We start from the raw sequence: 20,102 nt of genomic DNA, 5'->3' as shown, positions 1-20,102 counted from the left end.
TGCGTGGCTCAGTCGGTTAAGCATCTGGCTCTTGAATTTGGGTTCAGGTCATGATCCCAGGGTCATGTGATTGAGCCCTGCCTCACGCTAAGCGTGGAGCCTGCTTGAGATTCATTCTCTTTCTCTCTTTCTCTCTTTCTCTGACACCCCTACCCTCCCACTCATGCACACTCTCTCTCTCTAAAAAAAAAAAAAAACAAGTAGCGGGGATTAGGAGTACCAATTTTTATACCTTTTGGGAGGTAGGAACACCTTAGTTTTTTAATTTTATCTGATAAATTATTAAATTATGTCAAAATGACAGATTTTGTTGTAAACCTTTCAGAGTATGTTGTTTAGAACAATGTTCTGCTCCTTGCCTCCCTCCCCAAGAAGCAGTGCTGTAAAGGACAGCTAAGTTATAAGATCAATTTACAGAATATACTTAATTCATTATGAATTTTAGCTGTAGTTAAAATCTAATAGTACTTTAGGCCTAATCAGTCCCTACAGTGTTTTGTTTTTCCTTCCTCTGGTAAAATGCATTCCAGGCTCCAGGAGGGAGTATTAGGAGCCTCATAGTTTCGTGTTACTCTTCAAGCTTTGGGCATAAGCAACTCTCCTTCCTTCCACATTCTGGAGTGTTGTTCAGCAGGAGCTTCCCTCATTCAAACTATTGATGGTGGCTCCTCCACAGCCAGAGGCTGCGGCATTGTTTGGGGGAGATTAGGAATTTAATGGAGGAAGGTATCAGTAGCATTCTCTTTTTACAGGAGGTGGGAAGTTGGCAATTGGAACGAATTGCAGGGAGTTCTCACTTGGGATCCTTGGCAGAAGGAAGGGAGTCCCTAGCTTCACAGGGGGCCCAGTGAGTTATTGGGATGTATGCGAGTCAAGGGTGGACTTTGTCTCCTATTTGTGTAGGTTTGTGTAGATTAGTTCCTGAGATGGATTTACTGATACATTCTCACCCTAATTTTCATAAAACCCAGAATCATGACCAACTCCAAGTTTGGGATTTAAGCAACTGAAAGTTTAGAATTTAGACTTTTTAAAAGATTTGATGAATGTAACTTTTATGTGTTAGGTTAACAGTGTCCCAACAAAGAAATCTGAAAATTAAAAGAAAATTGATGTAGTCTTGATCTTTTCCTTTTTACTACCTTATTTTTATAAGGTTTATTATTGTGATTTTCTTCATAAATATTGTATTGGAAATATTGTTCCATAACTTCAAAATTTACCATTTTTAATAGCCATGTAATACTCTGTTGACAAATAGGTATTTGAATGTTCACCTGTACTTTATCAGGAAGTAAGGCTTGCCAAAGGAAATGGATTATGCTTTCAATTAGCTTGCTCTCTCTTTGGTAAAACAATACATATATACAATATACATATTGTATATATACATGAATCATAATAAAATAAGGTAAAGTCTGTCAAAAGGTGTTTATAATTTGGAAAAAGAAGGGATTTGTGGGCTAATGTGATAGAAAGCTTTATGGAAAAAGTAGAAGGCTTTGTGGAGAAAGAGATTTAGAATTTAATTAGTTCTTACTAGTTCCACTTCTTCTATCTTATCCAGACTGTCATCATGCTTCTCATCTTCCTCCTTCTGTGTTACCCCCCCTTACAATCTCTTCTCTCTAGAGCTGCCAGAGTAAAAAGTAATTCAGGTTAATGATTCCCCTGCCCAGAACCCTCCAGTGTTTTCTGAGGTCACTCATAATAAAACTCAAAATTCTCAATGGTAGCCTACAGGGTTCTGCCTGCTGTGGCTCTTACCTTCCACTCTAACCTCCTTTCCTGTTTGAATGCTCTTATACACTCCTCTGTCTTCACGCTGGCCTCACTGCTTTTCCTCACACACTCCAAACATACTCTCGTGTCACAATCTCTGTCATTGCTCTTTCCTCCACCTTGGAAATTTGTCTCTCAGATAACTTCCCTGGCTTACTCTCATTTCCTTCAGATCTCTGCTCAAATTTCACCTCCTTAGAGACTTTTCCCAAAAAACCAGAAATGTTTTTCTGAGCATATCCCATCACTCCCCTGCTCCTTTCTTTTTTCTCCATAGCATTTTTCCACGTGCCATATGTTTGTACCTCTTTGCTTATTATCTGCTGGAAAGTAAGCTCCATGACATCAGGCGAGGATTTTGTTTTTATTCCCTACTGTATGTCCTCTTCTAAAATAGTTCCTGGAATACAGGCAAGGCTTAATAAATATTTGTTGGATAAGTGAAAGAAAGAATTAATATTTGATCATAAACCTTTTTTCTTTTCATAGACCTGATTATATAGAGTTGAAAGAAGGTCTAGTGATGAGAATCAGCAGCAGTATTTTCAGTGAACATCTAGGATTGAACTTGGTGTATTTTTTTTAATTTTTATTTTTTTTATTTAAAAAAAATTTTTTTTTTCAACGTTTATTTATTTTTGGGACAGAGAGAGACAGAGCATGAACGGGGGAGGGGCAGAGAGAGAGGGAGACACAGAATCGGAAACAGGCTCCAGGCTCGGAGCCATCAGCCCAGAGCCCGACGCGGGGCTCGAACTCACGGACCGCGAGATCGTGACCTGGCTGCAGTCGGACGCCTAACCGACTGCACCACACAGGCGCCCCGAACTTGGTGTATTAAAGCTCCCCTTCTGCCTCCTTTTCTCTCCCATGCCCACCCACTGCCGTCAGGGCCAAACCCAGGCTCCTTAGTCTGGCGTTCAAGGCCTTTTCGGATCTCATCTCTGTTGACCTTTCCAGCTTTACTTCTATGCCAAGCCTGTGCTGTGTCCTAAGGAATGACTTATAATTTCCCTAATGTTGCCCTTGCAGATGTCTCTTGTAGCACCTCTCACATTTTGCCATTTACAATTTTTTAATGGGTGTCTCCTCATAGCACATCAGCTCTTCAGAGTGAGGGACCTGGCATATTTTCATATTTCCAGGACTTGGCACAGTTCCTGGCATATCATAGATGGTCAGAAATACTTACTGGGTGCCAAAGATGGTTTTGCCTCTAAGAGAAACCATTGGGAACTTGAAGAGGTTGGACATGGAACAAATAAATTGATGAAAGCAGTTTCTTCTCATTAGAGGGTTTGGATGTGGATGTGTCTGGGGACAAATGTGGTTGAAGAGAGCACAGTATTAGAGAACCGTGATTTGTAGCACAGTATTAGAAGACTGTAGTTTGGTTGAGGAGGGCTGGCATATAACATGATTGAATCGGTACACTTAGCTAGGAAGAACAGCTTATGTGTGAGGAAGGGTTATTTGATGTGTGTTGTTTGGAAAGAAGTGCAGCCATCTGGCAGTGGTCTGACTGTAGGCCAATCGGACCTGTTTTCAGTCCGTGAGAATCCTGTTAGATGGTGACCCTGCTCATCCCAGGGACATAATACAAGGGGGCAATTCAGGGCAGCAGTGGCACATTCATATCTTTGCTCATGCTGTCTTCATCCTATAGTAACTGTGAGTGTTGAGTGTTAGGTTAGACTTAACCTGACTGCTCTTGGTTTGCTGGGAAAGAATACTACAAAAAATCTGAGAGAGGGAAATGGCTGTATTTGGTTTATATATTTGTCATCCTTAGTTGATGGTTTGTATTTTCGGTGCCAGTGCATTAGATCTATAATCATTTGGCCCAGCGTAGTTGGATATGTGTACATGTTCTATATAATTTTAATAGTACATAATTTGAAAAATGTAAACATAATGGAGTCAAGTTGGCTATTGGTTTTAAAAGATTAAAAACTTCTTTCTAAATCAGGTTTGTTACAGAAAGAGAAAATGGCTATTGAAGCATTTCAGATTTGCTGCCTCCTCCTGCCACCAGAAAATAGGAGAAAGTTACAGCTGTTGATGAGGATGATGGCAAGAATCTGCCTAAATAAGGAGATGCCACCCCTGTGTGATGGCCTTGGTACCCGAACACTGGTAGGTTGATCTCTACCATCTAACCTGACTTCAGTTTTGGCAATAAAATCCACCTGAGTAGAGTTTACTAGCTTGGCAGCCAGAGGAAGGTGCAAGGCAGGCTTGCTTGTAGAGCCATCGCTTGGAAACCACCCCGACACTAAACACTTTGGGTGTTACTGTCTTAAATAACATAATGCAAAGTGGAGAGTGAGTAGGGATAGGCTCTGAGTTTAAAGGCGTCTGCTGCCTAGGGCCTACTGTCAACATAAAGAGAAGGAAGGGTGGACAGTGAGGATAAGTGGTCTCTCAAGAAAACAGTATTCTTTCCTCCACGACAAAAAGGGTTGTGAAGCATTTGTCACTATAACAAGTGGACGCAGCCTGTATAATGGGGTAAAGAGGAAAGAAGTAAAATACAGAGTTGTATCAGATAGCCTGGCAGGGAGATTGAGAACTTGTTCACTCAGGTTATGATCTTAGGGTCCATAAAATATTCTCAGTTTTGCTTACCAATGTATGCTAATTTTATTTTATTATTTTTTGAAGTTTTTATTTATTTTATTATTATTTTTTTAATGTTTATTGATTTTTGAGAGAGACAGAGACAGGATGCGAGTGAGCTAGGGGCAGAGAGAGAGGGAGACACAGAATCCGAAGCAGGCTCCAGGCTCTGAGCTGTCAGCACAGAACCCGATGCGGGGCTCGAACTCACGGGCTGTGAGATCGTGACCTGAGCCAAGGTTGGACGCCCAACCAACTGACTGAGCCACCCAGGTGCCTCTATCTATCTATCTATCTATCTATCTATCTATCTATCTATCTATCTATTTTTGAAGGAGAGAAAGAGCAAGCAGGGGAGGGGCAGAGAGGGAGGGAGGGAAAGAGAATCCCAAGCAGGCTGTGCTCTGTCAGCACAGAACCTGATGTGGGGCTCAAACTCACGAACCGTGAAATCGTGACCTGAGCCAACGTCAGACGCTTAAGTCATTGAGCCACCCATGTGTGCCACATATGCTAATTTTAAATTCTACTTTGCTAATGTTAGCATGTCTTTTAAAATAGGGTTTATGTTTAGAATTTCTTATTACAAAAACTTTTAATTTTCCTCAAAATTGGAGGCCTTGGAGCAAATTTGATGCTTCTTTGAGGTGTATGTCCTTTTCACGTCCAGGTGAACCATGGTGTATCTCTGGGGGTCCTCTGGTCCAGTTTTAGAAGTGTGGCGTGGGGTAAGATCAGAGGAGCACTCAGAGCCCAGTAGAGAGATTCTTGACCTTGGTTTTTGTTGGGTAGATAGGTAATGGGGCTAATGGGCCTTTATGAAAGGCTGAAGAAAACTTTGCACTGTTCCCCAGAAGGATACACATGTAAAATTTTGCATACAATTTCAAGGCATTCAGATTCCCTAAGGTCCATAGTCTCCAGGTAAAAAATGTCTGTCTGCATGTCTCTCTTTACACGTACATGTGAATGAAAAATAAAGGATCCTCTGCAGTAAGTTGATGAAATAAAGTCTAATTAAGCAGAATTACATGATTTCATGCTTGTAGGTTTCAAAATAAGATTGTCAGCAGTAAAATTAGTAGGAAAAGGAAAAAGTATCTATCCAAAGGATGGTATTGAAGAAGGAAATAGTTAATATGCCTTCTATGAAAGCAGCTACATAATATTTTTTATATTTCTGCTTTTTGTAAAGTCTCATCATTTAATGAACTTGTTACAAAGTCTAATGATTTTGTTCAAATGTGATTGTCAAATGTACACCCAAAATCCTAGAGAAAATTACAGTTAACTGGGAAAAAACATAACTGTTGAGGCATATATGTTGTGCTAGCAGATTTTTAAAAAAATCAATAGTGAAATAAGGATATTAGTAAACTAAATGGCTTTAAAGTACTTTGAACTTTGAAATGCTACATGATTCAAGTAATGGTAGTGATAATAATTTTCAGAATTCGTTTATATATGTTTAAAACTGTCTGTAAAGGGGTGTGCTTTAAAAACTGCTCAGACAAGCATGTTTGCTGAGTCTCTGTGAGTTGAGACACACCTTCTGTTTTGCTGGTTGATAAAAATCAGCCCATCTCAGATGACCAGGTATGGCCAGGTGCCAGATTAGATGTGTACCCTGTCCTGTGGGCCATTTCTCCCTGACTAGTCACATTTGTTTTTTGCAAATTAGATTGAACTCAGTTCATTGTAGGGAAAGAAGACTTCATCTGTGTTTCATGAAAAAATACCTCCCCTTCTTGTTTCAGATGGTTCAGACATTTTCCCGTTGCATCTTGTGTTCCAAGGATGAAGTAGACTTGGATGAGTTATTAGCTGTGAGGTTGGTGACGTTTCTAATGGACAATTACCAAGAGATTTTGAAAGTCCCTTTGGCCTTGCAGACCTCCATAGAGGAGCGTGTGGCTCATCTACGAAGAGTCCAGGTAAAGAAAGGGATGTTACCAGTCCTTTAAAATTGCCAGCAGAAAGTCATGTAAACTTGCTAGGTTTCTTGGAACCTCTTTTTGGGAAGAAGTAAGTGAATAAATCTGTACAAAGTGCTTCCAACAGGGCTTGCTGCATGGTAAGCTCTGTATGTGTTTGGTATTATTGAAAACTTACAGAATGCTTACTTGGTTTGGTTATGTTAATCAATGCTGCATACTTCTGACTGCAACTTCCTTAAATGAATTTGTTTAGAATCTGCATATACTTCTTGATGGAAATGATTTATGTGTAATACATGTCTTGATCATAATCGCCCTGTGACCGACATACTATTGATATTTGCATTTTTTCAATGAGTGAGCTAAGGCACGGAGAATTTAAGTCACAGAGCCAGGATTCACACACATAAACTCAATTTCCGGAATCCGTGGTCTGTCATACCACACTGCCTCCATAAAACGTGGTGTGGTAGAAGAATGGCCTTAGAGCCGTAAAGTCCTGGCTGGGCCAGTTCCTGGTTTTCCCTTTTCCTGGTTTTGTGGCCTTGGGCAAGTCTCTTAACCTCTCTGAATTTTAGTTTCTGCAAGTGTTAAAATGGGCCATACCTGCTCTATAAAATTGTTGCTAAGAGTAGAATACTGTATTGTAAAACCCCTAGCATAAATGTCTGACTTCTAGCAGGTACTCGTTGAAAGGTAGCTTTTACTATTCTGTTAAAATGATGCAAAAGAAATGTAATGCATAACTATTATGTGGGTCCCAAGTGGGGTTTGTATGTCAGCCTGTGGGAGCAGAAACTTGATAAATGCAAGCAAAAGGTCTGCTTAGCTCCTTTGGAATGATTGGCCCTCTTTCTGCTTAAGCACTTTTTGAGGTTCCCTGATTAAGGACCAGTGAGCTGCTACCTCCCAAAGTATTTTCAGGGTGAATAACTGTTCACCTGTTTCAGTGTGCAATTTAAAAATTAAAATAAAAAATTTTGGGTAATTGTCAACCTAATCTATTGAAAGAATTTGGAAACTATAGAAAATGTACACCATAAACTCAAAGAGTAACACTACCTATTCAGTTAGTATTATCGTCTTTCAGATGTTTTTCTGTGTCCTGTCTTGTCTTGTCTTGCCTTGCCTCCCCCCTTCTTCTCCCTTCCCTTCCCTTCCCTTCCCTTCCCTTCCCTTCCCTTCCCTTCCCTTCCCTTCCCTTCCCTTCCATTCCCTCCCCTTCCCCTTCCCCTTCCCCTTCCCCTTCCCCTTCCCCTTCCCTTCTCCCCTCCCCTTTCCTCACTCTCTCTCACTCTTGCTCTTTTCTTTTATACCTTATTTTCTTTTGATAGTACAACAAGAAATATTTCCCATATCACTAAATATTCTTGACTGACACCAGGGTTGTTGAGAGCTCAGACCCTGGAGCTAAGTGGTACTTGTGTTCTTGATATACCCTTTATTGACCCTGTGACCTTGGGCACATTTTATAAAATGTCTCTGCTTCAGCCTCTACCTGACATCCCTCTTTTCTTATCTGTAGAGTGGGATAATAATAGTCAATACCTACCTCCTGGGGTTGTTTTAGGGATTGAATGGCTTAAGATGTGTAAAGTGCTTAGAATAATATTTATCACATACTAGGCCCTCAGTTGGTAGCTGCTGTTAATATTATCATCATCATTAGTGTTATGTCATTCCACAGTATTGTTATTATTGATAGTATAGTGTTCGGTAATATGGATATATACCATAATTTATTTAAATGGGTTTCTTTGGTTAGATTGTTTCCATTTCCCCCTCTATTTTGCAAACAACCTACCAGTAAATATTTTTGTAGCTAGATTTTTTTTTGGGGGGTGGGGGTGTGGTGGTAATCCTTGATTATTTTCTAAAAATAATTTGTTTTTATTTATTTTGAGAGAGAAAGAGAGAGAATCCCAAGCAGGGTCCATGCCATCAGCACAGAGCCTGATGCAAGGCTCCATAGCACAACCATGAGATCACAACCTGAGCTGAAATCAAGAGTCAGACACTCAACGGACTGAGCCACCCAGGTGTCCCTATAAGAATAAATTTTTACGAGTGATATTGCATGGTCAAAGGCCGTGGGTGTATTTTAAGTATTGATTGCATATTGCCAAATTTCCCTTTAGAATGATTATGCCAATGTATATTCCCATGAATTGTCTAAGAAAGTGTTCATTTCTTTGCACCCTTGTGCTACTTTGGGTATTATCATTAACACATATACCTTTGCCGTTTTAATGGGTAAAAAGTATAACCTTAGTGCTGTTTTAGTTAAATCTTCCCTCCGCCCAATATTTCTATGACCCTAACCTATAAAAAAGGTAAAGAAGAAATACTTTACTGAATTTCTGCAGGGAGAATTGATAGCAGTAGCTATGTTCCTCTATATGCTTGCTGGGTTTGTGTGTCCCATAGCACAGGCATATGCTGCAGCAGCTTATAACTGAGCCCTTTGCTCTCAGTTGAGGATCAGAAGGCTGAGCTGTGCTGATTCATTTAACTGCACATTATCATGATCTTGAGGGCACTGCTCTGGCACTACATAAAACCAGTAAGCACTCATTTCTCCAATTACATTTTCTCTGTTGGAAGTACTCAGTAGAATTGCTGACCAGTTGTTTCAGTATTCAGAGATTTCTGTTCTCTCATGTGGACTACTCAGCCCCTACAGCATGTGAGATTTAGGGAAGTGCTTCTCTGAAAATGAACAATGTTACTTGGATTGTTCTGGGGAAATTGCACAGCTGATCCTGGGATAGATAAATTGTGAGGTAGGTGTTGTTTTTGACACCAACCTTTTATCAGCCTTGACTACAGTCCTCTTCTTCCTTTGCTATCTTTAATCATAGATATCTAGAATTTTCCTTACTAGGCTTCTGGCTGCAGAAGAACAAAAGGTGTTATATTTTTGGGAAGATGGAACACTTTAACTGAGGTCTATCCTGATGGGGCTTTGTCTCTAGACCTACATCATTGGAAACTCCTCATAGAGTATATGTGTGGTTTTCTGTATTCACAGAACTATGTGTTTAGATCTGTAGGAAGAACTGCAAGACGTCTTTCTGCTAAAACTATGTGACAGATGTAATAGTCAAATTTTTTAAGTCTTAGGTATTGGCATATCCCAACAATCTATACAGTTTTAGGGTGGGATAGTTTAGGGGTGATTATGATTTGCACTCATTCACATTTAGAGGTTGTCTGAAATTCAGCACCAGGAAGATCAGATCCATCTACTCTGACCCTAAATGTGTGGGGAATTTTTGAAGTCTGTCTATATTCAAGTGGAGATCAAAGAAGTCCAACTGAAAAGAACTCTGGAGCGACAGTGACAACTGTGGATTGAACCAAAGTGCTTTTCAAAAGGGCTATTTTGAAGATTATGATTCTGATTTTGGAGAAACTGGTGATTGGCAGTGCAAAGAATCACATGTAAAATTCTTTAATTAAAAATTTATTGGGGCGCCTGGGTGGCGCAGTCAGTTAAGCGTCCGACTTCAGCCAGGTCACGATCTCACGGTCCGTGAGTTCGAGCCCCGCGTCAGGCTCTGGGCTGATGGCTGAGAGCCTGGAGCCTGTTTCCGATTCTGTGTCTCTCTCTCTCTCTGCCCCTCCCCCATTCATGCTCTGTCTCTCTCTGTCTCAAAAATAAATAAATATTAAAAAAAAAAAATTTATTGACCTAAGGGCGTTCAGGAATCTACTCCTGAAATCATTGTTGCACTACATGCTCACTAACTTGGGTGTGAAGTAAAAAAAAAAAAATAAAAAAAAAAAAAAAAAATCATTGTCTACTAAAGTCTGAGGCCTTTGTTTTGTTAGGCTTGCTTTCTGGAGATTTAGGATTTGATTTTAGTGGGCCATGTTTCCAAGTTTCTTTGTATGCCTTATGATCTTTTGTTGAAACTTGGGCATTTGATAAAACACCCACATCACCTCTTTGCAGACTGGCTCCATGCAAAGAAAAGTCTTCCCCTTCAGCCTAGCATGAAGGCCCTTATTGGGCATGGGTCTTCCCTGGGTCTGTGGGTGTGCTTTGTACCCAACCCCCTGTAAAAATGTCTGCTTTTTAAATGTATTAATTTCTATAAGAGTTTCACAAGTCCAAATCCTAGACCATTTGACCACCTTCGCATTGACAGACTCCACTGTTCTTGTTTTTTAAAAGATTTAATTTTTTTAAAGTAATCTCTACACCTAACGTGAGGCTTGAGCTCACAACCCTGAGATCAAGAGTCACGTGCTCCTCCGACTGAACCAGCCAGGTACCCCAATACAATCCCATTGTTATTTATGGTTTGTGGTCATCTTTAGCAGTACAATTCATTCTACCTCTCTCTTTTTGACCACAGATGTCATCCTGGTAATCTTTGGCAAGAAGGCACTGGCAAAACCGTGATGTAAATTTTTGGGATTAAGAATAATGAGAAATTTAATAAAATTTAATAAAAAATAAAATTGGAGGAAAAAATATTTGAACTTGTATGCACATTATGATCCTCAGAATGTATAATAACAAAATTACAAGTTGACTTGAAAATCTACAATTGCAATGGGACATTTTAATATATCCTATCAGGAAATGGATAAGATAATATTTGTTAATATCTAACAGTTAATAAAACATTTTAAGGAACATGTACAGAAAAAAATTATTACCTAAAAAAACACTTTAATTTCTTTCTAATTGAAGTATAATTGCCATAGTGTTACATTAGTTTCAGGTGTATAACATAGCCATTCCATAGTTCTGTACATTACTCAGTGCTCCTCACAATGAGTATGGTAACTATACAACATTATTACATTATTGACTGTATTCTCTATGTTGTACTTTTCATGTCTGTGACTTATTTATATTTTCTAACTGGAAGTTTTTACCTCTTAATTCCCTTCATCTATTTGCCTATCTCCCCCCATCCCTGTGCCCCTTCTTCTGTATATGAGAGTAAATTTGTTTTTTTTTTAATTTGTTTGTTTTTTTTATATTCCAGATGTAAGTGAAATCATATGGTGTTTGACTTTCTCTATCTGACTTCACTTAGCAAAATATCTTATAGGTCCATCTATGTTGTCACAAATGGCAAGATATCATTCTTTTTATGGCTGAGTAATGTTCCATGTACATACCACTTTTTTTTTTGAAGTTGCAGTATAGCTAACATACAGTGCTATATTAGTTTCAAGAGTGTAATATAGTGATTCAACAGTTCCGTACATCACCCAGTGTTCATCATGACAAGTGCACTGTTTAACCCATAACTTTTTTTACCCATCCCCCACCATCTGTCCTGTGGTAACCATCAGTTTGTTCTCTATAGCTAAGTGCCTGTTTCTTGGTTTGTCTTTCTCTTTATCCCTTTGCTTGCTTTTTTATTTATTTATTTATTTATTTATTTATTTATTTATTTATTTATTTATTTATTTATTTTTGGTTTGTTTCTTAAATTCCACATATGAGTGAAATTATATGGTCATTTTTTTCTCTAAGTAACTTATTTCTGTTAGCATTATACTCTCTAGCTCTATCCTTAATTGTTGCAAATGGCAAGGTTTTGTTCTTCGTGTGTGATAAACGTAGGTGTGTGCATATTTATTTTCAAATTAGTATTTTCATTCTGTTTGGGTAAACATCCAGAAGAGGAATTACTGGGTCATATGGTAGTTCTGTTTTTAATTTTTTGAGGAACTTTCATACTATTTTCCAAAATGGTTGCACCAATTTACATTCCACTAACAGTGCACGAGGGTTCCTTTTCTCCACATCCTTGCCAGCAGTTGTTATTTCCTGTCTTTTTGATTCTAGCCATTGTGACTAGTATGAGGTGGTATCTAATTGTGGTTTTGATTTCTGTTTCCTAGATGATTAGTGATGTTGAGCATCTTTGCATGTTTCTATTGGCCATCTGTATGTCTTTGGAAAAATGTCTTTTCCGGTCCTCTGCCCATTTTTAAATCAGATTATTTGTTTTTTTGATGTTGAGTTATATAAGTTCTATATTTTGGATAGTATAACCTTATTGGATATATCATATGCAGATATTTTCTCCCATTCACTGTGTTGTGTTTTTGTTTTGTTGAGGGGTTTTTTGTTTTTGTTTGGTTTGGTTTGTTTTGATTTGGTTTGTTTGTTTGCTATACAAAATCTCTTTATTTTAGTGTAGTCCCAGGAGCTTATTTTTACTTTTGTTTGCCTTGCCTGAGGAGACATATCCATGAATATGTTGTTTAGGGTAATGTCCAAGAGATTATAGCCTATGTTTTCTTTTGGGAGTTTTAAGATTTTGGGTCTCAACTGACTAAGCTACCCAGGTGCCCCGGACCATTGTGTTTTCATTTTCATTTGTCTTCATGTATTTTTTTTTTAATTTCTTCTTTGATTTCTTCATTGATCCATTGATTATTTAGTTGCACATGTTTTTGTTTATTTCAGGTTTTTTGTTTTTTGTTTGCTTTTGATAACTGATTTCTACTTTTACACTGTTGTGATTGGAAAAGATGCTTGATATGATTTCAGTCTTCTTAAATTTACTGAGTCTTGTTTTGTGGCCTAAGATGTGATCTATGATGGAGAGTGTTCCATGTACATTTGAAAAGAATGTGTATTCTGCTGTATTTGAATGAAATATTCTGTATATATTTGTTACGTCTATCTAACCTTGTTGATTTTCTGTCTGGATGACTTCTCCATTGATGTAAGTGGGGTGTTAAAGTCTCCTATTATGATTGTATTACTGTCAGTTTCTCCCTTTATACCTGTTGATATTTGCTTTATGTAAATTAAATATATATATTTTTAAAGTTTTTACGTACTTATTTGTGAGAGAGAGAGAGAGAGAGAGAGAGAGAGAGAGAGAGAGAGAGAGAGAATGAGCAGGGAGGGCCAGAGAGAGAGGGGGACAGAGAATCTGAAGCAGGCTCTGTGCTGACAGCATAGAGCCTGATGTGGGGCTAGAACTCACAAACCATGGGATCATGACCTGAGCAAGGTCCAATGCTTACTCAACTGGGCCACCCAAATGCCCCTGAAATTAAATATTTTTAATGGATGCTCGTTTATTTATAGGTCTTGGTATTATGTTTCCTCTTTTTTCTTCCTTCTCCCTTTTGCCCTATACAATGTCTGAATATTTATTTTCTTGATTTTCAGTGTTAACATATTTGGAGATGGTTGTAGAATTTCTCTCTACATAACAGCCAAGCTATATGTGTTTCTCTGTCCATCTCCAAGAAAGAGAGGATCAGATTCTCCAGATGTGGGAAGGGATCTACAAAGTGTGGTCAATATTATAATTGTTTTGAATCATTTTTGTCAACATGTTTAGTTTATGTTTCAACTTAAGATTTTATTTAAAAGAACACGCAGGTTTTTTATTTATTAAAATAGATCTTGGGTTTAAAAAGGTAAACATCTCTTACTTAAAACTGTGACTGTGATATTTTTTTTTGAAGTTATAGAAACACTGTTACCTTTTACCAAAGAGTTTTCCCCAAATTGAAGAATGATGTGGTACCCTTAGTAGGAGATATGCTGTATTTGATCTGAACTAATTTTTGCAGTTTATGTGAAAATATACTTATTCCATTCACTATTAATCCTTTTGCCTTAGATAAAATACCCAGGAGCTGATATGGATATCACTCTATCTGCTCCCTCATTTTGCCGTCAGATCAGTCCAGGGGAGTTTGAATACCAGAGAGCATACGGCTCTCAGGAACCTCTGGCAGCCTTGCTGGAAGAAGTCATAACAGATGCCAAACTCTCCAGCAAAGAGAAGAAGAAAAAACTGAAGCAGGTAAAAGAAGAATATTCTTTAGAAGTCATTTCTTCTTCTGCCTGCTGTTCTTATATTTTTTCTTTTTATTCTCTGTTTTACTAAGTTTCATATAAATCTCATCTTCTATGACATAGCAGTTTTGAAAGTATATTACTCAGTTTATACATTCCGGCAGTCTCATTGTTTTACACAATTGTGGTCTGTTTTCCACGTCTTTATTTTCCAGTGTAGATATTTTACCATTGTTGAACTCTTCATTTGTGGAGCTCTTCTCTATTATTTGTCCTTTGTTTTGGTATGTGGCTTGATGTGTTAGTGGAGTAATTACTTTAAATTCAGAGAAACTATCAAATGAGGACAGGTTCCTTTTGATTTTTTTTTGAAAGGCAAATTATACTGAATTTGCAAATAGAAAATGTGTAAAACTGGAAAGGCTTTGGTTTTAGATCACCAGTATCAAATTGTTTTTTTGCCTCGGGCAGCACTAAAAGTTTTTAGTTCCTGCTAGGAACAAGGTTTAGGGTTTCATTGAATAGTGTTTAACTCACACTAGATTTACTTCGACCATTCTTAAAGTATTGATTCCAGATTAAGTGAATTGTTTTTATTTTTGAAGTCTGACTCCTGCAAGCTTGATCCCTGATCACATCATGCATATAGGATTATACACAGATCACCAGAGTTCTAGACTCCCAATCGTATTTTTCTCAGTAATTTTGGAGAAGAGTTCAGTGTTGAGGATGAAGGAGAAGCATAATGCCTCTCTTTAAGCTTTTCATAAAGTCATATATACTGGAATGTTTTCCCTTCCATTTGAGCAGAAGCAGGTGGGACTGAGTTGGAGAAGCTGGGAGATCGTGAAATGTAGTTGGGCCAAAATTTTCTTTAACTGTGTAGAACATAAGTTATTTTCAAGTCAGGATTACTTGTGAATATTTTTAAAGTGAAGTCTATTTATAGTTAGCAGTGGGGGAAATTTTAAGAAATAAGACCAAAATGAGAAGTGTATTTGAAGCTTTGATCAAATTTAAATTGAATTAGATCTATAGCAAGTGGAATCAAATGATCTTACCAAAAGAAATGGATTTGTGTTGGAGTGAATTTGATTACGATTAGTTGTCTTGTTATTCTCTTTTCTGATAGAGAACAATAAACATTGAAACAAAACAAAAACAGCTTGTATGGAATCAGATCAGAAAGTCTTTAATTTTAAAATTAGATTGCCTAATTTTATTGGCTCTTATGTGGGTTTTTTTTGACTCATCTTGAATCTTTTTTTTTTTTTTTTTTTTTTAGTTTCAAAAATCCTATCCTGAAGTCTACCAAGAACGATTTCCTACACCAGAAAGTGAAGCACTTCTGTTTCCTGAAAAACCGAAACCGAAACCACAGCTCCTGATGTGGGCACTAAAAAACCCTTTCCAACCATTTCAAAGAACTAGAAGTTTTCGGATGTAGTACTTACATTGCTCTTAGAGATCTCTGTTGCTGTTGCCTCGAGCAAATTGGTGGTTATAGGAGGATTATGGCGATGGAAGAAAGAAGAGCAGAAAATAGAGGCTACAGAAAATATAAAGTTACCGGACTTCCTAAAATGTTGAGCCATTATCAGTATTTTTGTAAAACCCAATGCTATTTTTAAAGTGTACAAGTCAGTTAAAAGTTGAGACAAATGTATAGTGGTATGGTTAATATGCGTGTCTGTAATTGTTACAAAATTTGTGGGTAGTTTTATTTTTTTATTTGTTATCTTTCATGGTGTTAATAAAATAATTGTACATTTCAGTTACTGATGTCTTTGTTATAACCAAGTTTTAAAAATAGTGTATGTACTTGAATAAGAGAGACACTGGGTACTGCTACTGTGATGCTCTTGACTTCACAGCTTAATAGTTGTGACTTCTCTTTGTGTAAAATTTGGTTTTCATTGTTGTACAGAGAGTCTTAAGGCTGCACATTATGACTGTGTCTTTTATTGCAGATTCGTTGGATGTTATGACAGCTTTAACTAAAGCTGGTTCTTTTAGAACATATATTAACTGGTGTTCACCTATATGTGGGGTTGATTTTCATTTGCCTGCAGTGGTATAATTTCAGTCTTGGCTGGAGATGGAAAATTGAACTGAGTAATCTTTTTGGGTCCCCTTGTTCCTGTGATTGTGAGTCAGGTCTTTGTTGTTTCGTGAAAAGCACAAATAGGTTAAGTAAAACAAGACTACTTCCTTTGTATTTCTCCCACCTTCCTCGTCCTTTGGAAAGTAAATGGAATGTAAATAAATACTGGTTTTTGTTTTTTTATGCTCTGTGGTGTTTCTTTTTTGGTATTTATTTAGTTCAGTTAGAAAACATCTTCAGATGCTGAAGTTCATCATCTTGGCCAGTGTCCTCACATCATTCATTTATTTCTATGATAAAATGAGTGATGTTTAGGCTTTTTATGAGCCTTCAGGAGCCTTTGTCCGTTGTGGCTAAGTGATAGGATATCTCTTGAGATTAGAGTACATAAAGACCCAGTTTGCTTTGCCCTTTTGCAAATAATGGTACACTTAGAGTATGGAGCATCTGGAAACCTTCTTCTGTAAGTAATTACCCTAAATTTTAAGAGTAACAGTCACTAGTTGGCTTTGGACTGAATTTCCTTGCCTTTGCCCTCTGGCCCTGTTCTCAGATTTTGTTTACTTACAATTGGATAAAAGTATTCCTCTTGGTTTGGATACCACCTTTCCCTCCGAATCGGTAAAGGAATGGGAGATTTTTAGTATTTCAGGATTTGTTTTCAGATCTTAGAATGATGTTTAGAGCAAAGAATAAATCTACTTCTGCTTTCTTTGCGCTCCGGTAAACCTTCCCATTGACAGTGTCTAAGAGTTCTTTTTGCTTAATGTCCTCACCAAGACTTGCTATTGTCAGAGTTTGAATTGTTGTCAATGTGGTGGGTGTATAATGGTATCTCATTATGGTTTTACTTTGTGTTATGGATATGGTTTAGCCAAAGACTTCTACTGTATATGTTTTTTTTTTACTTTTTCCATTTTTATTCAGATTTTAGTATCAGCCTGCAAGCTTTACACATGTGCGCGCACACACACACACACACACACACACACATACACACCTCTGAGATTTTGATTTGGATTGTATTGAATTTATAAATCAATTTGGAGATAATTGCTATATTCACAATATTAAGTCTTCCAGTGGATGAACATAGTTTATCTTTCCATTTATTTAGAACAAATGAGAAAAAAAAAAATCTCTGCAAAGGTTTGCAAATCGTTTGTTAGATGTGTTCCTAGGTATTTGATACTTTTAAAAAATATGTTAGTATCAAAAATTTCAAGTATATGCAAAAGTAAATAGTATCCATCCCTAACTTCACTAGTTATTATTGAACTGAAAAATACCTCTTGTTTGATCCTATTGTGAAGGGGGTTATTTTTAAAATTTCCACTTTCAGCTTCTTGCTTATATATAGTATAAAACTGATTTTTGTGTACTGATATTTGTATCCAAACTCCCTGCTAGGCTTTCCTGTTTTTTTAAATGTGTATTTATTTTTGAGAGAGAGAGGAAGGCATAGAGAGAGGGAGACACAAAATCTGAAGCAGGTTCCAGGCTCTGAGCTGTCAGCACAGAGCCTGATGTGAGGCTTGAACTCAAGAAACGTGAGATCACGATTTGAGCTGAAGTTGGACTCAACTGACTGAGCCACCCAGGTGCCCCTAGTCTTTTCTATTAATTCTAAACATCTAGTGTGATTTTTTTTTATTTCCTACATATTCACTACATAATAAGCAAACAATGACAGTTTTTGTTTTTCATTTCTGCAGTCTATGACATTTAAAATGTCCCCAGTGACCCCTGCCTGTTGGTATCTGTGTAATCTTTCCTTGAATGTTAAGTTGGGTGTAGTGACACATTTGTAACGAATAGAATATGACAAAAGTGATAGGATATCTCTTGAGATTAGAGTACATAAAGACCCAGTTTCCGTCTTGCTTGCCCTCCCTCTCTCTTTCCCAGGCCTGCTCTGAGGGGAAAGCCAGCTGACCTGCGTGAGCTGCCCTATGGAGAGGCCCCTCAGGCCAGGAACTCCTGTCTCTGCCTTCTAGTGAGCGAGGACGTGCGGCCTGCCAACAGCTGTGTGAGCAATCTTGGAAGTGGCTGTTCTGAAGCCTGCCAGCAGTCACGTGAGTGATCCTGCAAGCACACTCTCTCTTAAACCTTGAGGTGAAGGCAGCCTTAGCTGACGTTTTGACTGAAGCCTGAGGTCCTGAGCCAGAGGACTCAGCTTCATTGTGCCTGGATTCCAGACCCACAGAAACTGTGAGATAATAAATATTTGGGTTTTCCAGTCACTTAATCTGGGGCTAATTTGTTTTGAAGTGATAGATACAATACACCTTCCAATACGTTTTCCCTCCTTTTCTCCCTCCCTCCCTCCCTCCATCCCTCCTTTCTTCCTTCCCTCCTTCATTTTTGAGAAGTATTATAAACTGTCACTCTTTATGTTTAGCAATGTACTTGTTTTCAGTCTTTCCATATTATATTTTAGTTGTGTCCCTTATAACCATCATATAGATTATTTTTTAAGATGCCAACTTGACAATTTTTGTTTCTAGTCAAAATTTTGTAACAAATTATATTTAATAAAATTCTATATTTGGGTATAAACATTTATTGATGTTTTACACCTCTTTGTCTCTACTTTCTTGACTTTTTTTGAATCTTACACCTAATTTCATGTTTTCTTCTAATTTGAAACTCAATATTCTGTTTCTAATTTTCTTATTGGGTCCCTGGAAATTACATTTTACATACTAATTTATCAAAGTTTAAAGTCAGTAAATACCTTTTACCCTCCACGGAGGCTGTTCAGGGACCTTAAAGCACTAACAACACCCTCCCAAATGAGGTATTATTCTTCAGATATATTTTAACTTTATTATTTTTAAACCTCATACTATATTGTTTTTATATATAGTATTTGTTTATTAGACTTACCCATGTTTTACCACATTTCTCCTTAGAGTACATTCTTCAGAACTTAGTATTTGCTGGTTTTTGTCTTTTTCATTTTGTCCTCATTCCTTTTTTAAATAAATAACTTTATTGAGATGTAATTCACATGTCATGTAATTAACCCTTTTAAAGTGTATAATTCAGTGGTTTTTAGTATTTTACGTTTTATGTTTTTCTTATATCAAAACTTGCCATTTTAATCATTTTTAAGCATACAATTCTGTATAAAGAATGCCATCATTCTTTACAAATATTTCTGCTGCTTATAGAATTCTAGGTTGAAGGTTTTTGTATCTCAGTACGTTTTAGTTCCATTGTTACTGATGTTACTGATGAGAAGTCTGTTGACACTCTTTATAGATAGTGTGTCATGTTTTGGCAGCTGCTGTTTATGATTTTCTCTTTATCTTTGGTGGTCTGCAGTTTACAGTGACATTTCTGGTTTATATAATGTACTCTTTCGGTGATTATTCTGATTGGTTATTTGTGGGGCTTCTTAAATAAGAGGATCAAGGTCTTTTACTCTCTTAAATATTCCCTTTCTCACAATCTCTCCTCTGCTTTTGATTCTTTAAACATATTTTAGATCTTTTCATACTATTCTCTGTTTCTTAATCTCTCATGTACCTTCCATATTTTTGCCTTTCTGTGCTGCATTCTGGATAATTTCTTTACTCTTTCTTCCATTCCAGCACATTTCTCTTCAGGTATGTTTAGTCTACTATTAAATTCTTATATTTGCTACTTTCGAATTTATATCCAGTTTACAGCTCAGGAAACAAGACTCAGTAAGGTTGGGTAACTGCCCTAAGATCACCCATCTTGTGAACAGCATAGTAAGCGGTCACGACCAGCTGTGACTGCATTGTCCAGGCTCCTGACTCCGATGTCTTATTGTCTCCCATTGAGCATTGTTTCATGGTTTTTATGAGCACCGTTTGATATTTGTGTA

General features: G+C 37.4%; 1 protein-coding gene and 1 non-coding gene across 5 annotated transcripts in view; both read left to right on the top strand.

The window, feature by feature from the left end:
- DEPDC1B (DEP domain containing 1B) overlaps nucleotides 1-16,426 on the top strand; it is a 91,510-nt gene extending 75,084 nt beyond the window's left edge. For 2 of the 4 annotated variants that reach the window (XM_003980996.5, XM_019834664.3), the window contains 4 exons: nucleotides 3,752-3,918; nucleotides 6,159-6,335; nucleotides 13,961-14,146; nucleotides 15,425-16,426. In XM_003980996.5, coding sequence (XP_003981045.1) covers nucleotides 3,752-3,918; nucleotides 6,159-6,335; nucleotides 13,961-14,146; nucleotides 15,425-15,586 — 692 coding nt within the window. In that variant the 3' untranslated portion in view covers nucleotides 15,587-16,426. Of the gene's footprint in view, nucleotides 1-3,751; nucleotides 3,919-6,158; nucleotides 6,336-10,702; nucleotides 11,042-13,960; nucleotides 14,147-15,424 lie in introns of those variants that run through there. The other 2 variants (XM_045061033.1, XM_045061038.1) reach the window with 2 other exon arrangements.
- On the top strand, nucleotides 9,280-9,410 carry LOC111557027. The gene has a single exon (XR_002736767.1). It is a non-coding gene; the product is annotated as a small nucleolar RNA SNORA18 (small nucleolar RNA).
- Nucleotides 16,427-20,102: the final 3,676 nt, after the last annotated feature.

This window comes from Felis catus, chromosome A1 (genome assembly GCF_018350175.1).
Source record: "Felis catus isolate Fca126 chromosome A1, F.catus_Fca126_mat1.0, whole genome shotgun sequence".
In the NCBI taxonomy this organism is placed as follows: domain Eukaryota; kingdom Metazoa; phylum Chordata; class Mammalia; order Carnivora; family Felidae; genus Felis; species Felis catus.
Note: the sequence above shows the minus strand (reverse complement) of the source record. Positions and strands in the feature narration are given on the sequence as shown.